Source organism: Mustelus asterias, chromosome X, assembly GCF_964213995.1.
Source record: "Mustelus asterias chromosome X, sMusAst1.hap1.1, whole genome shotgun sequence".
NCBI lineage: Eukaryota > Metazoa > Chordata > Chondrichthyes > Carcharhiniformes > Triakidae > Mustelus > Mustelus asterias.
The window spans coordinates 8,716,990-8,732,789 of NC_135834.1; the positions used below are offsets into that span (position 1 = coordinate 8,716,990).

General features: G+C 46.8%; 1 protein-coding gene across 4 annotated transcripts in view; it reads right to left on the reverse strand.

The window, feature by feature from the left end:
• Positions 1–15,800, reverse strand: part of LOC144481903 (acid-sensing ion channel 1-like) — a 1,161,333-nt gene that overhangs the window by 117,567 nt on the left and 1,027,966 nt on the right. For all 4 annotated transcript variants that reach the window (XM_078201068.1, XM_078201069.1, XM_078201066.1 and 1 more), the window contains one exon: positions 12,402–12,555. In XM_078201068.1, the coding sequence (XP_078057194.1) occupies positions 12,402–12,555 (154 nt within the window). The remainder of the gene's footprint in view (positions 1–12,401; positions 12,556–15,800) is intronic.

The following is a 15,800-nucleotide window of genomic DNA, read 5'->3' on the forward strand; positions in this document are numbered from 1 at the left end:
GCATTTAACAAGACGTATACATGAATAGGATGGGAATGGGAGGATACGGACTCTAAGTGCATATGGTTTTAGTTTAGGCAGGCATCATGAGTGGCGCAGGAGGGCCGAAGGGCCTGTTCCTCTGCTGTACTGTTCTTTGTTCTCTTTGTTCTTTGTTGAAACATTAATTACTGGCCTCCTGCGGACACATCCCAGTTAACCAGGGAACTTGGACATTTCCGAACCACATCTTTCGAATGCAGAGCTTGTGGCTACGCAAAAGTCTCACACCAAGACTCCACAATATTACCTAATGTTCCAGTGTGCAACCAGACTTATCCATTCCCACTCCCATGTTTAAACATTGTGGGGCCAGTTTTCCCATCCTGACCGCCACGGGAATCGGAGCGGGCGAGGGGCAGACCACAGAAAGGTTTGTTGGCCTTGGGCGGGATTTTTTAGTTTCGGGACGAGTGAGACTGGAAAACCCTGCCCTGTATGTTTAATTGGATCCCAAACCAGATGGTGAAATTATGGAAATGGACACACATCTTTTGTCTTCAGAGTTGGTGTTTTTACAGAATGCAGCGTTACATATGTCTACCTCTGACCCACCAACAACCCAGTGGTCGAAATTTTCCAGCTCTTCCCACCGGCGCCACCTTCTGGTCCTGCTGATGGTGAACTCCTACAACGTGTTCTCTGGCGGTGGAAGATGTGGGGCGGACAAAACCTCGTAGCCATCGGTGGGACCAGAAGGTGGCGCCGGTGGGAAGGGCTGGAAAATTTTGACCACTGGGTTGCTGGTGGGTCAAAGGCAAACATAGATAATGCTGCATTCTGTAAACGCAATCTGTGTTCACTTTCTGTATTTCGCCATCTGCTTTGGAATCCAATTGAACCAAAATGTTAAAGCATGGGAGTGGGAATGGATAACTCAAGCCAATGGCAGGCCACCTCCGCTGCCGGGGCTGGAGGGGGGCTTGGAAAGTCCCGCCCAGTGCCCCAGGAGATTTTCTCTGTACTCTTTTTTGAATATACCAATACAAAAAGTGACCAAATTAACTAATGAACAAATTAACGGCCATTTTAAGGGGCACTTTAACAAAAAGACAGAACGTTAAAGGAAGTTTGTCACAGAGACAGCCTCCCACTGGGGACCCTGGCCATCGCTGGACAGTGTAATAAGTCTGCGGAGGCAGAAGTCTCTTCATAATAATCCCTTTATTTACAATTCCCACAGCAGTGCACAGAGTGCGATCAGTCAGCAGTCTACCTTAGGGAGTGCCAGAGGAACTGACACGCCTCGGTTAGATACAAGGAAAAGACTCCCTGATTGGCCCGTCAATTGACTCCTTAATCAGGGACATCTCTTGTTGTCCAACCAAACAAACAAAATCAAATTAACTTCGGGAAAACTCAAAAGGAGCAGCCCCCTAAAAGGAAGGGAACCGCCTGAAACAAAAGACAAAGCGGGAAGGAAACTTAAAACATCAAATTAAACTGTGATTAAAGGGGTCAATAACACACCCCAGTTTCCCTGCGGTGCCCAGTGGGGACGGGAGGCGTCAACTGTACCCTCTGACACTGCATGCTCCCTTTCCAGGGAGTCCTTAACCAGGGAGCTCACACTCCAATAGGCCAACCTCAATGGCCTAACTGAAGCCATTACAGACAGCAGAGGTCTCTCTTTATCCTTGAAAACAACATTCAAGTAAGTAGGCGAATGAACTCATTGATAGTCCCTTAAAGGGACACTGTTAGAAAAGACAACATTTAAAAGGAAGTTGATTTCTTTAAGGTCTTTCTTTTCGAGGAACAAAGAAAATTACAGCACAGGAACAGGCCCTTCGGCCCTCCAAGCCTGCACCGACCATGCTGCCCGACTGAACTAAAACCCCCTACCCTTCCGGGGACCATATCCCTCTATTCCCATCCTATTCATGTATTTGTCCAGACGCCCTTTAAAACTCACTATCGTATCCACTTCCACTACCTTCCCCGGCAGCAAGTTCCAGGCACCCACCACCCTCTGTGTAAAAAACTTGCCTCGTACATCTCCTTTAAACCTTGCCCCTCGCACCTTAAACCTATGCCCCCTAGTAATTGACTCTTCCACCCTGGGAAAAAGCTTCTGATTATCCACTCTGTCCATGCCCCTCATAATCTTGCAGACTTCTATCAGGTCGCTCCTCAACCTCCGTTGTTCCAGTGAGAACAAACCAAGTTTCTCCAACCTCTCTTCATAGCTAATGCCCTCCATACCAGGCAACATCCTGGTAAATCTTTTCTGTACCCTCTCCAAAGCCTCCACATCCTTCTGGTAGTGTGGCGACCAGAATTGAACACTATATTCCAAGTGCGGCCGAGCTAAGGTTCTGTAAAGCTGCAACATGACTTACCAATTTTAAACTCAATGCCCCGGCCGATGAAGGCAAGCATGCCGTATGCCTTCTTGACTACCTTCTCCACCTGCGTTGCCACTTTCAGTGACCTGTGTATCTGTACACCCAGCTCCCTCTGCCTATCAATACTCTTAAGGGTTCTGCCAATCAAGTCTTTCTTTATACTCTTTGAGCCATCAAGCAGATATCGATAAATTAAACATGGTGTCAGGTGGGGCACTGTGGCTAATATAAAAGGCCAAAGGGAAGCTTAACTGATTAAACCAAAATATAATTTCCAGGGTGATGATGCGCCCCATTCTCTGTGGTGCCCCTGGGCCACGGAAGGCCTGAAATGTGCTGGTGGGCACCGTGTGCTCCCTCTCCAAGGCTCCTGGTTGCCAATGTAGCCCTGTAGATGGGCAGATAGTGGAGATGGCCAATCCGCTCAACCACCCACTGCCTGGACCTGTTGGTGACCACCTTGGAAGTCTTTCTTTACATGTGCTCAAAATACTTAATCAATCAACACCCTTCACTTGTGTATTCTCAATCTCTGCCGTACAATTAACACCCGATTAACCCAGGGAGAAAGACAGGAGAAAGGTCTCTGTGCCCACTCGCATCCGCAAACCCCTTAGTACTTTGTTGTTGAGGCGCAGAGGGTCATTTTAAATTGATCCACTTGAGAGGAATGCCAGTTTTACGCCCCCGCCGGATTTCACTCTCTACTGAAGCCCAAACAAATAACTGCCTGGATTCTCCGTAGTTGACACACAGGAAAATCCATTTTGTATTCGACCAGGTTTTTCTGGAAAGTGGCACTTTCACTTTGAGATGCCCGCTGGCGGCGCGAGGCCCTTTCTGCTGGCAGCCTGCAAACACTGCCACCAGTCTCATGTGAAATAAGAGCAGCTCCCAGCTGGCACCAAAAGGCGGGGCACTGCCAACCACGGCCTACAGGCTGATCGACGTTCTGCCGAGCCACTTCAAGGTAGATTATGCAATATCAAAGATGTGACATGGAGATTGGATCCAAATGAGACTCTCAGATTCTCACCCAAGAGGTTTGCAATTGGCAAATCCTTTGCCACCTCGGCTGACATTCTGAAAGCGAATGATTTATCATGATTATTTCGCTGTAAAAGGAAGTCACTTGTTTCATGGGAGAGGAGGGGGAGAGATTCAGGATCAAATAACTGAAAGGTCCCATTTCTCAAAAACCTGTGACTTTGATTTGATTTGATTTATTATTGTCACATGTATTGGGATACAGTGAAAAGTATTGTTTCTTGCGTGCTATACAGACAAAGCATACTGTTCATAGAGTACATAGTGGAGAAGGAAAGGAGGGGGTGCAGAATGTAGTGTTACAGTTACAGATAGGGTGTAGAGAAAGATCAGCTTAATATTTGATTTGATTTATTATTGTCACATGTGTTAGCATACAGTGAAAAGTATTGTTTCTTGCGCACTATACAGACAAAGCATACCGTTCATAGAGAAGGAAAGGAGAGGGTGCAGAATGTAGTGTTACAGTCATAGCTAGGGTGTAGAGAAAGATCAACTTAATGCGAGGTAGGTCCAGTCAAAAGTCTGACAGCAGCAGGGAAGAAGCTGTTCTTGTGTCGGTTGGTACGTGACCTCAGACTTTTGTGTCTTTTTCCCAATGGAAGAAGGTGGAAGAGAGAATGTCCGGGGTGCGTGGGGTCCTTAATTATGCCGGCTGCTTTGTCGAGTCAGCGGGAAGTGTAGACAGAGTCAATGGATGGGGGGCTGGTTTGCGCGATGGATTGGGCTACATTCACGACCTTTTGTAGTTCCTTGTGGTCTTGGGCAGAGCAGGAGCCATACCAAACTGTGATACAACCAGAAAGAATGCTTTCTATGGTGCATCTGTAAAGGTTGTCAAAACCATGCAGCAACAGTCTTGTTGAAACCATGTGATTGATACTTTAATATGCTTGATCCCACATAATGAATGTTAGCTGTCCAGAATGGCAGCCTGATCCATTCAGGCATGTCTGGGGATCACTCCGTTTTGTAAAGCGGAAATCAACATTCATGCAAATGGGCAGAATTTTTTTACAATGTCACAGAGATGATTTGCAGAGTTGCGAGCTGAACTTAACGGACTGCTGCTAAAAGGTTGGCAGGAAGTTGCAGTGTGTGGGGGTCAACAAATTATTTCCGCCTTTCCAAAGGCTGTTTAAGGCCACAAGTAAATCCAGGCTGTCCAAATCAATGTGTCACCAGGAAATCGAGTCAGTGAGAAAGCCATGGAGTTGCACTTTGCCCATTGTCGGCAGAGGGGCTGTGGCATGAGATGGGTGCGAGATGGATTGCCTGATTTAGCATGGCACAGCACCCTCTGCAGAGGACAGCACTGTCTACACTTCCCACTACCTCGGAAAAGCAGCCAGCATAATTAAGGACCCCGGACATTCTCTCTTCCACCTTTTTCCGTCGGGAAAAAGATACAAAAGTCTGAGGTCACGTACCAACCGACTCAAGAACAGCTTCTTCCCTGCTGCTGTCAGACTTTTGAATGGACCTATCTTGCATTAAGCTGATCTTTCTCTACACCCTAGCTATGACTGTAACACTACATTCTGCACTCTCTCCTTTCCTTCTCTATGAACGGTATGCTTTGTCTGTATAGCGCACAAGAAACAATACTTTTCACTGTATCCCAATACATGTGACAATGATAAATCAAATCAAATATTAAGCTGATCTTTCTCGACACGCTATCTGTAACTGTAACACCATATTCTGCACTCTCTCCTTTCCTTCTCTATGAACGGTATGTTTAGTCTGTATAACGTGCAAGAAACAATACTTTTCACTGCATCTCAATACATGTGGCAATAATAAATCAAATATTAAGTTGATCTTTCTCTACACCCTAGCTATGACTGTGACACTACATTCTGCACTCTCTCGTTTCCTTCTCTATGAACGGTATGCTTTGTCTGTATAGTGCGCAAGAAACAATACTTTTCACTGCATCCCAATACATGTGACAATAATAAATCAAATCAAATATTAAGTTGATCTTTCTCTACACCCTAGCTATGACTATAACACTACATTCTGCACCCGCTCCTTTCCTTCTCTATGAACAGTATGCTTTGTCTGTATAGCGCGCAAGAAACAATACTTTTCACTCTCCACTCGTACATGTGACAATAATAAATCAGATCAAAGCAGTGTGGTTTGCCTGGCAGTGCTGGTGGTGGTCACAGAATTGCAGCATTGTTACTGTGTAGAAGGAGGCCATTCGGCCCATTGTGTCTGCACTGGCTCTCCAAACGGCCATTATGCCATAGTGCCATTCTCCTGCCTTTTCCCTGTACCCCTGCACATTGTTTCTATTCAAATAATCATTTCCCTCCCTCTTGAATGCCTTGATTGAACCTGAGGACTCTGGGTCTGTACTCATTGCAGTTTAGAAGGATGACGGGGGGGGGGGATCTTATTGAAACTTACAGGATACTGCGAGGCCCGGATAGAATGGACGTGGAGAGGATGTTTCCACTAGTAGGAAAAACAAGAACCAGAGGGCACAACCTCAGGCTAAAGGGACAATCCTTTAAAACAGAGATGAGGAGGAATTTCTTCAGCCAGAGTGGTGAATCTGTGGAACGCTTTGCCGCAGAAGGCTGTGGAGGCCGGGTCATTGAGTGTCTTTAAGACAGAGATAGATAGGTTCTTGATTAATAAGGGGATCAGGGGTTATGGGTAAAAGGCAGGAGAATGGGGATGAGAAAAATATCAGCCATGATTGAATGGCAGAGCAGACTCGATGGGCCGAGTGGCCTGATTCTGCTCCTATGTCTTTTGGTCTTATGACTCCACCACCCTTCCAGGCAGAGCATTCCAGACCCCCAACCACTCGCTGTGTGAAAAGGTTTTTTCTCACATCACATTTGCTTCTTTGACAAATCACTAAATCTGTGTCCCTCTCGTTCTCCATCCTTTTACGAGCGGGAACAGTTTCTCCCTGTCCGCTCTGTCCTGCCCCCCTCGTGATTTTGAACGTCCCGATCAAATCTCCTCCTTGTCTCCAAGGAGAACAGTCGCAATCTCTCCATTCCATCCTTGTAACTGAAGTAAGGTGTGGGGGTGGAGAATGGGCAAGAGCGTAATTGTGGCCAACACTGGCAGCGACACCCACATCCTTTGGAGGAGTGACAAAAATTCCGGTTCTGCTGAGGTCTTGCAGACAATGTTCAGCTTGTTAAAAACTGCAGACTGCTTCAGAAAAAGAATATAATTGTCCCAAAAAGGATGTTTTCAGACAGTGCTGACCTTTATTGTGCTATTAACACATTCTGCTACTTTGCTTTCAGACAGTGCTGACCTTTATTCTGCTATTAACACATTCTGCTACTTTGCTTTCAGACAGTGCTGACCTTTATTCTGCTATTAACACATTCTGCTGCTTTGCTTTCAGACAGCACTGACCTTTATTCTGCTATTAACACATTCTGCTACTTTGCTTTCAGACAGTGCTGACCTTTATTCTGCTATTAACACATTCTGCTACTTTGCTTTCAGACAGTGCTGACCTTTATTCTGCTATTAACACATTCTGCTGCTTTGCTTTCAGACAGTGCTGACCTTTATTCTGCTATTAACACATTCTGCTGCTTTGCTTTCAGACAGCACTGAACTTTATTCTGTTCTTAATACATTCTGCTACATTGCTTTCAGACAGTGTTGACCTTTATTCCAGTATTAATACTCACTTTAGACTTTAATATCACCATTACCACTCCCATTGTCTTTAATCCATGGCATTTTTGTAATTTAATTTCCCCTACCCTCTGACTGATCCCTGACCTTCTAGTTGGCTCCACCTGCCACCACCCCCCCCCCCGCCCCCCTCTTTCCAACAGCCTAAACCTCATCACGTTTCTCCCTCTCTCCAGTTCTGAAGAAGAGTCACCTTGAACTTGAAACGTTACCTCTGTTTCTCTCCCCACAGATGCTGCCAGACCTGCTGAGCTTTTCCAGCGCTTTCTGTTTTAAATTCCTCCAAGGTACACGGACGCCTTAGGTTACAAGATTCTGGGTTCAAGTCCGACTCCAGGGTTTGAGTACAAAGGTCCAAGCTGATACTCCAGTGCAGCACTGAGGGCGTGCTCCACTGTCAGAGGTGCCGTCCGCCACATACGACATTTTTCACACACAAAATGGTTCGGGTCGGTAATGCACTGACAGAGTGATGTGGAGATGCCGACGTTGGACTGGGGTGGACACAGTAAGAAGTTTCACAACACCAGGTTAAAGTCCAACAGGTTTATTTGGAATCACAAGCTTTTGGAGCGCTGCTCCTTCATCAGGTGAGTGGGAGGAGTGAGTGAAGGAACAGCGCTCCGAAAGCTCGTGATTCCAAATAAATCACCGGACTTCAACCTGGTGTTGTGAGACTTCTTACTGACTGAGAGTGTGGTGGAGACAAGGTTTAATCAAAGCATTCAAAAGGGAATCAGACTGTTGTATGAAAAGGAAGAATGGAGTGCGTCATAGAATCGCGACAGTGCAGAAGGAGGCCATTCGGCCCATCGGGTCTGCACCGACCACAATCCCGCCCAGGCCCTATTCCCGTAACCCCACACACTTACCCTCCTAATCCCCCTGACACTAAGGGTCAAATTAGCATGGCCAATCAACTTAAAGTACACATCTTTGGACACTAAGGGGCAATTTAGCATGGCCAACCCACCTAACCTGCACATCTTTGGACACTAAGGGACAATTTAGCATGGCCAACCCACCTAACCTGCACATCTTTGGACACTAAGGGGCAATTTAACATGGCCAATCCACTTAACCTGCACATCTTTGGACACTAAGGGACAATTTAGCATGGCCAACCCACCTAACCTGCACATCTTTGGACACTAAGGGGCAATTTAACATGGCCAATCCACTTAACCTGCACATCTTTGGACACTAAGGGACAATTTAGCATGGCCAACCCACCTAACCTGCACATCTTTGGACACTAAGGGGCAATTTAACATGGCCAATCCACTTAACCTGCACATCTTTGGACACTAAGGGGCAATTTAGCATGGCCAATCCACCTAACCTACACATCTTTGGACACTAAGGGGCAATTTAACATGGCCAACCCACCTAACCTGCACATCTTTGGGCACTAAGGGGCAATTTAGCATGGCCAATCCACCTAACCTGCACATCTTTATACTGTGAGGAAACCGGAGCACCCGGAGGGAACCCACACAGACACGGGGAGAATGTGCAGACTCCACACAGACAGTGACCCGAGGCCAGAATTGAACCAGGGTCCCTGGCGCTGTGAGGCAGCAGCGCTAACCACTGTGCCGCCGTGCCACGGGGAGAATGTGGAAGAGTGGAACTAGCTCAATCAGAGAGCTGGTGCAGATACGATGGGCCAAATGGCCTCCTTCTGCGCTGTAAAAATCCTGTGATTCTGTGAACTGAGGCCCCCTCTGCCCTGCTTGAACGGATGTTAAGGGATCCCGTGGGACTATTTTGAAGAGGAGTATGGGGGTTCTCTCTGGCGTTCAGGTCAATCAACATCACAGAAGTAGATTGCCTTGGCCATTACCATGTTGCTGGGAGCTTGCTGGGCGCAAGCTGGTGGCTGCATTACACTGGCGGCGGCACTTTTACAAGAGCTTCATTGGCTGTAAAAGGCTTGGAGACATTTGGTGATCATGAAAAGTGCTGTATCATAGGTGGCATGGTGGCACAGTGATTAGCATTGCTGCCTCACAGTACCAGGGACCCGGGTTCGATTCCCAGATTGGGTCACTGTCTGTGCAGAGTCTGCACATTCTCCCCGTGTCCGCGTGGGTTTCCTCCGGTGCTCCGGTTTTCCTCCCACAGTCCAAAAGACGTGCAGGTTAGGTGGATTGGCCATGCTAAATTGCCCCTTGGTGTCCAAAGACGTGCAGGTTAGGTGGATTGGCTATGCTAAATTGTCCCTTAGTGTCCAAAGATGTGCGGTTTAGGTGGATTGGCCATGCTAAATTGCCCCTTAGTTTCCAAAGACGTGCTGGTTAGGTGGATTGGTCATGCTAAATTCTCCCTCAGTGTACCCAAACAGGAGTGTTGCGACTCGGGAATTTTCACAGTAACTTCATTGCAGTGTTAATGTAAGCCCACTTGTGACTAATAAGTATACTTTACTTTGAAATGCAAGGCTTTCTTTTTAGCTGCTGTTTGTGGGATCTTGCTGTGCGACGATTGGCTGCTGTGTTTCGCTACAGTGGCTGCACTTGTAAAAGTACTTCCTTGGCCGTACAAGCGTTTTGGGTTAGTCGGCAGTTGCGAGCATTTGTTCTTTGGTGTTTATTGCACGGGTGTGGCAGAGGCGGAAAAGGAGGGTGGGGTCGGACTGGGCGTCCGCGCACTCCGCAGGAAGGAGGCGGAAAACATACATCGAAAAGAAAGCAATGAAGACATCCCGTTGGATTTGAGTGACAGGAACGGCTAAAGCCAAACCTCATCTGCTGCTCCTCGATGGCAAATGAATCTCTCAAGCATCTTTCACAGCTGTGAATTGTCAGTGTTCCTTATGTCACTGATGTACAATGTTATCCGCTAAGTGGGATCAGGAGGATGGCAATGACTGATGCAAGATGGTACATGAGTCAGGAAGACAGAGCAACTAACCGGAGCCAGATGCCGCAGGGATGATCCGGAATGTGATTTAGAAACGCTTCCTCCATTTTGTTCCTTCTTTCCATTTGTTCCTTTTTCAGAAGTGTCACTCAATTAAAAATCACTTTCATACAAACTGAAATCTCACCCGACTTAATTGTGCCCCGTCAGAGAAGAGGGGAAAAAAGTGCATGCCATCTGAAGGACCATTTGCTCCGAGCTGTTATTAGCAGGGTGAGGATCGATCTCTGCCCAGGGGCCTGAGGAAAATGGGGAACTCGGGGCATGAAGTTATTTGGGAGTGGCGAAACAATGTACTGCATTTTGTCACCAGGATTTACAAGTCCATCAATTCTTCAGTGGAAACTTTGGAAAAGTGCCCTTTTCAAAAGTGTGCAACCATGCACAGTGGCACAGTGGTTAGCACTGCTGCCTCACAGCAAGAAGTTTAACAACACCAGGTTAAAGTCCAACAGGTTTATTTGGTAGCAAAAGCCACACAATCTTTCGAGGCTCTGAGCCCCTTCTTCAGGTGAGAGAAGGGGCTCAGAGCTTCGAAAGCTTGTGTGGCTTTTGCTACCAAATAAACCTGTTGGACTTTAACCTGGTGTTGTTAAACTTCTTACTGTGTTTACCCCAGTCCAACGCCGGCATCTCCACATCATGAATACCATCGGCCTCACAGCGCCAGGGACCCGGGTTCAATTCCCAGCTTGGGTCACTGTCTGTGTGGAGTTTGCACATTCTCCCCGTGTCTGTGTGGGTTTCCTCCGGGTGCTCCAGTTTCCTCCCACAGTCCGAAAGATGTGCGGGTTAGGTGGATTGGCCGTGCTAAATTGCCCCTTAGTGTCAGAGGGATTAGCAGGGTGAATATGTGGGGTTGCGAGGATAGGGCCTGGGTGGGATTGTGGTCGGTGCAGACTCGATGGGCCGAACGGTCTCTTTCTGCACTGTAGATTCTACAATTTTGTGATGCAGGGTCGGATGGGGTCTCTGCTCCGTCAGCAGAACAATCCCTGATCTACGGGAGCTGTGCGAAGGTTGTAAATGTTGATGTTTAGAGGGATTTGGGTGGACTCATACAAGATGGACAGAGTAGAAGAAATAGGAGCAGGTGTAGGCCATTCTGCCCCTCAGGCCTGCTCTGCCATTCATAGAATCCGTAGAATCCCTACAATGCAGAAGGAGACCATTCGGCCCATCGAGTCTGCACGGACCACAATCCCACCCAGGCCCTATTCCTGTAACCCCACATATTTACCCTAGCTAATCCCCCTGACACTAAGGGTTAATTTAGCATGGCCAATCCACCTCACCTACACATCTTTGGACACGAAGGGGCAATTTAGCATGGCCAATCCACCTAACCTGCACATCTTTGGACACGAAGGGGCAATTTAGCATGGCCAATCTACCTAACCTGCACATCTTTGGACACTAAGGGGCAATTTAGCATGGCCAATCTACCTAACCTGCACATCTTTGGACACTAAGGGGCAATTTAGCATGGCTAATCCACCTAACCTGCACATCTTTGGACACGAAGGGGCAATTTAGCATGGCCAATCCACCTAACCTGCACATCTTTGGACACGAAGGGGCAATTTAGCATGGCCAATCCACCTAACCTGCACATCTTTGGACACTAAGGGACAATTTAGCATGGCCAATCTACCAATCAATTCAATAAGATCATGGACAAATGCTGGCCTTGCTAATGAAGCCCACATCCTGGGGGCAAAGAAAAATTGATTTTGATTGATTAATTTCAAATCTGGTTATCCCCAACAGGGTTATCCACAACAGGGGCGGCACAGTAGTACAGTGGTGAGCACTGCTGCTTCACAGCTCCAGGGACCTGGGTTCGATTCCCGGTTCGGGTCACTGTCTGTGTGGAGCTTGCACATTCTCCTCGTGTCTGCGTGGGTTTCCTCCGGGTGCTCCGGTTTCCTCCCACAGTCCAAAGATGTGCGGGTTAGGTTGATTGGCCATGCTAAAATTGCCCTTAGTGTCCTGGGATGCGTAGGTTAGAGGGATTAGTGGGTGAATATGTAGGGAAATGGGGATAGGGCCTGGGTGGGATTGTGGTCGGTGCAGACTCGATGGGCCGAATGGCCTCTTTCTGTGCTGAAGGGTTTCTAAGATTCTTCTAAGAACTGTGAATTTTAAATCAAGTGATATCATAAGAGCTTCGTCATTGGTTCAAAGTGCATTTCTTTCTGTTATTTTTGCTAAAGTATGCTCTGGTGACATCTAGTTGCCTCAACATGGGTAGAATCTTGATAACAAACTGACATTTTGGATACACACACTGACAACCTCCATGTCATGTAGCTCCTGGAATGACTAGCTCTTGGATCAGACAGTTGTTACCTGTTTCGCCCCAGACAGGAAGGTATTCATCTTGCTGAATGTCCAACATCAGTTCCAGACCATTCCCGGTCCCTCCTTTCAATGTTGTCAGGATTGGTTGGTCTTTAGTCTGCCCTGAGTTAAAAGTGTAGCATTTGCCATACCTTGTAAACACCTGCAGGACACAAAACATCTCCGATTAGACATTGGAACGTCAAGCAACTTACACAATACAATTCATTCTGTTTCAAGATGCATTCAGGCTTCTGAGATGGCAGGAGTTTGAGTCTCTGGCGCTGTGGTGATCGTCCCTTAAAGGGCAACACAGCAGAGTAAGGATCACACAGGCCATGTGACCCTTACTCTGCTGTGTTACTCTTAAAGGGACAATCATTTGGGAGCTAGCTACAGCCAAGAGGCTGCTGTACAACTCTTATCAATAAATATCTTTTGTTTTCACCACAAGTCTGTAAAAGGGACAAAAAAGTCAAAGTTCTTAATCATCTACTGTAGCTCTGGGAGTGCTGCATTGTTTTGGGAGCTGTCTGCCAGATTATGGCATGCTTGCCTTCATCGGCCGGGGCATGGAGTTTAAAAATTGGCCAGTCATGTTGCAGCTTTATGGAACCTTCATTAGGCCGCACTTGGAATATAGTGTTCAATTCTGGTCGCCACACTACCAGAAAGACGTGGAGGCTTTGGAGAGGGTACAGAAAAGATTTACCAGGATGTTGCCTGGTATGGAGGGCATTAGCTATGAGGAGAGGTTTGGGAAACTGGGTTTGTTCTCACTGGAACGGCAGAGGTTGAGAGGCGACCTGATAGAAGTCTACAAGATTATGAGAGGCATGGACAGAGTGGATAGTCAGAAGCTTTTTCCCAGGGTGGAAGAGTCAATTACTCGGGGGCACAGGTTTAAGGTGTGAGGGGCAAGGTTTAAAGGAGATGTACGAGGCAGATTTTTTACACAGAGGGTGGTGGGTGCCTGGAACTCGCTGCCGGGGAAGGTAGTGGAAGCAGATACGATAGTGACATTTAAGGGGCGTCTGGACAAATACATGAATAGGATGGGAATAGAGGGATATGGTCCCCAGAAGGGTAGGGGGTTTTAGTTCAGTCGGGCAGCATGGTCGGTGCAGGCTTGGAGGGCCAAAGGGCCTGTTCCTGTGCTGTAATTTTCTTTGTCCTTTGTTCTATTACTGTTTGGATTTTCCCCTGCAACCAAATTCCAATAAAGCTGGCAAGGGTTGTGAGGAAACTAGGGGTGAGGCGGGGAGGGAGGGGGGTGAGGAATAATGGGGCGCTCGATGTCTTCATACAACATGAATCAAGTCGAACCGAATGCATCAAAGAACAAAAAACTTGTCAGCAAATGGCAATGCATGCCAACATAAATGCCACTAGAAAGGAGGGCATTCTGAAAAGGGTCGTGAATGTAACCCAGTCCATCACGCAAACCAGTCTCCCATCCATTGACTCTGTCTACACTTCCCGCTGCCTCGGCAAAGCAGCCGGCATAATCAAGGACCCCACGCACCCCGGACATTCTCTCTTCCACCTTCTTCCATCGGGAAAAAGATACAAAAGTCTGAGGTCACGTACCAACTGACTCAAGAACAGCTTCTTCCCCGCTGCCATCAGACTTTTGAATGGACCTACCTCGCATTAAGTTGATCTTTCTCTACACCCTAGCTCTGACTGTAACACAACATTCTGCAATCTCTCCTTTCCTTCTCTATGAACGGTATGCTTTGTCTGTATAGCACGCAAGAAACAATACTTTTCACTGTATCCCAATACATGTGACAATAATAAATCAAATCAAATATTAAGCTGATCTTTCTCAGCACCCTAGCTATGACTGTAGCATTACATTCTGCACCCTCTCCTTTCCTTCTCTATGAACGGTATGCTTTGTCTGTATAGCACGCAAGAAACAATACTTTTCACTGTATCCCAATACATGTGACAATAATAAATCAAATCAAATATTAAGCTGATCTTTCTCAGCACCCTAGCTATGACTGTAGCATTACATTCTGCACCCTCTCCTTTCCTTCTCTATGAACGGTATGCTTTGTTTGTATAGCGCGCAAGAAACAATACTTTCTACTGTATCCCAGTACATGTGACAATAATCAAATTAAATCAAATCAAATCAAAAATCCAGGGGGCATCAAACTTGCAGGAAAGGAACTTACATGGAGAGTACATAAGAACATAAGAACTAGGAGCAGGAGTCGGCCATCTGGCCCCTCGAGCCTGCTCCACCATTCAATAAGATCATTGCTGATCTTTTTGTGGACTCAGCTCCGCTCGCCATAACCCTTAATTCCTTTACTGTTCAAAAAATTATCGATCTTTGCCTTTAAAACATTCAATGAGGTAGCCTCAACTGCTTCACTGGGCAGGGAATTCCACAGATTCACAACCCTTTGTATGAAGAAGTTCCTCCTCAACTCAGTCCTAAATCTGCTTCCCCTCATTTTGAGGCTATGCCCCCTAGTTCTAGTTTCACCCACCAGTGGAAACAACTTCCCTGCTTCTATCTTATCTATTCCCTTCATAATCTTATATGTTTCTATAAGATCTCCCCTCATTCTTCTGAATTCCAATGAGTGTAGCCCCAGTCTACTCAGTCTCTCCTCATAAACCAACCCTCTCAACTCCAGAATCAACCTAGTGAATCTCCTCTGCACCCCCTCCAGTGCCAGTATATCCTTTCTCAAGTAAGGAGACCAAAACTGTACACAGTGCTCCAGGTGTGGCCTCACCAGCACCTTGTACAGCTGCAACAAAATCTCACTGTTTTTAAACTCCATCCCTCTAGCAATGAAGGACAACATTCCATTTGCCGCCTTAATTACCTGCTGCACCTGCAAACCAACTCCTTGTGATTCTTGCACAAGGACACCCAGGTCCTTCTGCACAGCAGCATCTTGCAATTTTTTACCATTTCAATAATCGTCCATTTTGCCGTTATTCCGACCAAAATGGATGACCTCACATTTACCAACATTGTACTCCATCTGCCAGATCCTCGCCCACTCACTTAGATTATCTATATCCCTTTGCAGACTTTCAGCGTCCTCTGCACACTTTGCTCTTCCACCCATCTTAGTGTCATCTGTGAATTTTGACACACTACACTTGGTCCCCAACTCCAAATCATCTGTGTAAATCGTAAACAATTGTGGTCCCAACACTGATCCCTGACGCACACCACTAGTCACTGATCGCCAACCAGGAAAACACCCATTTTCCCTCACTCTTTGCTTTCTGTTAGTTAACCAATCCTCTATCCATGCTAATACATTACCCGTAACACTGTGCACCTTTATCTTATGTCGCAGTCTTTGGTGCGGCACCTTGTCAAATGCCTTCTGGAAATCCAGATACACCACATCCACTGGTTCCCCA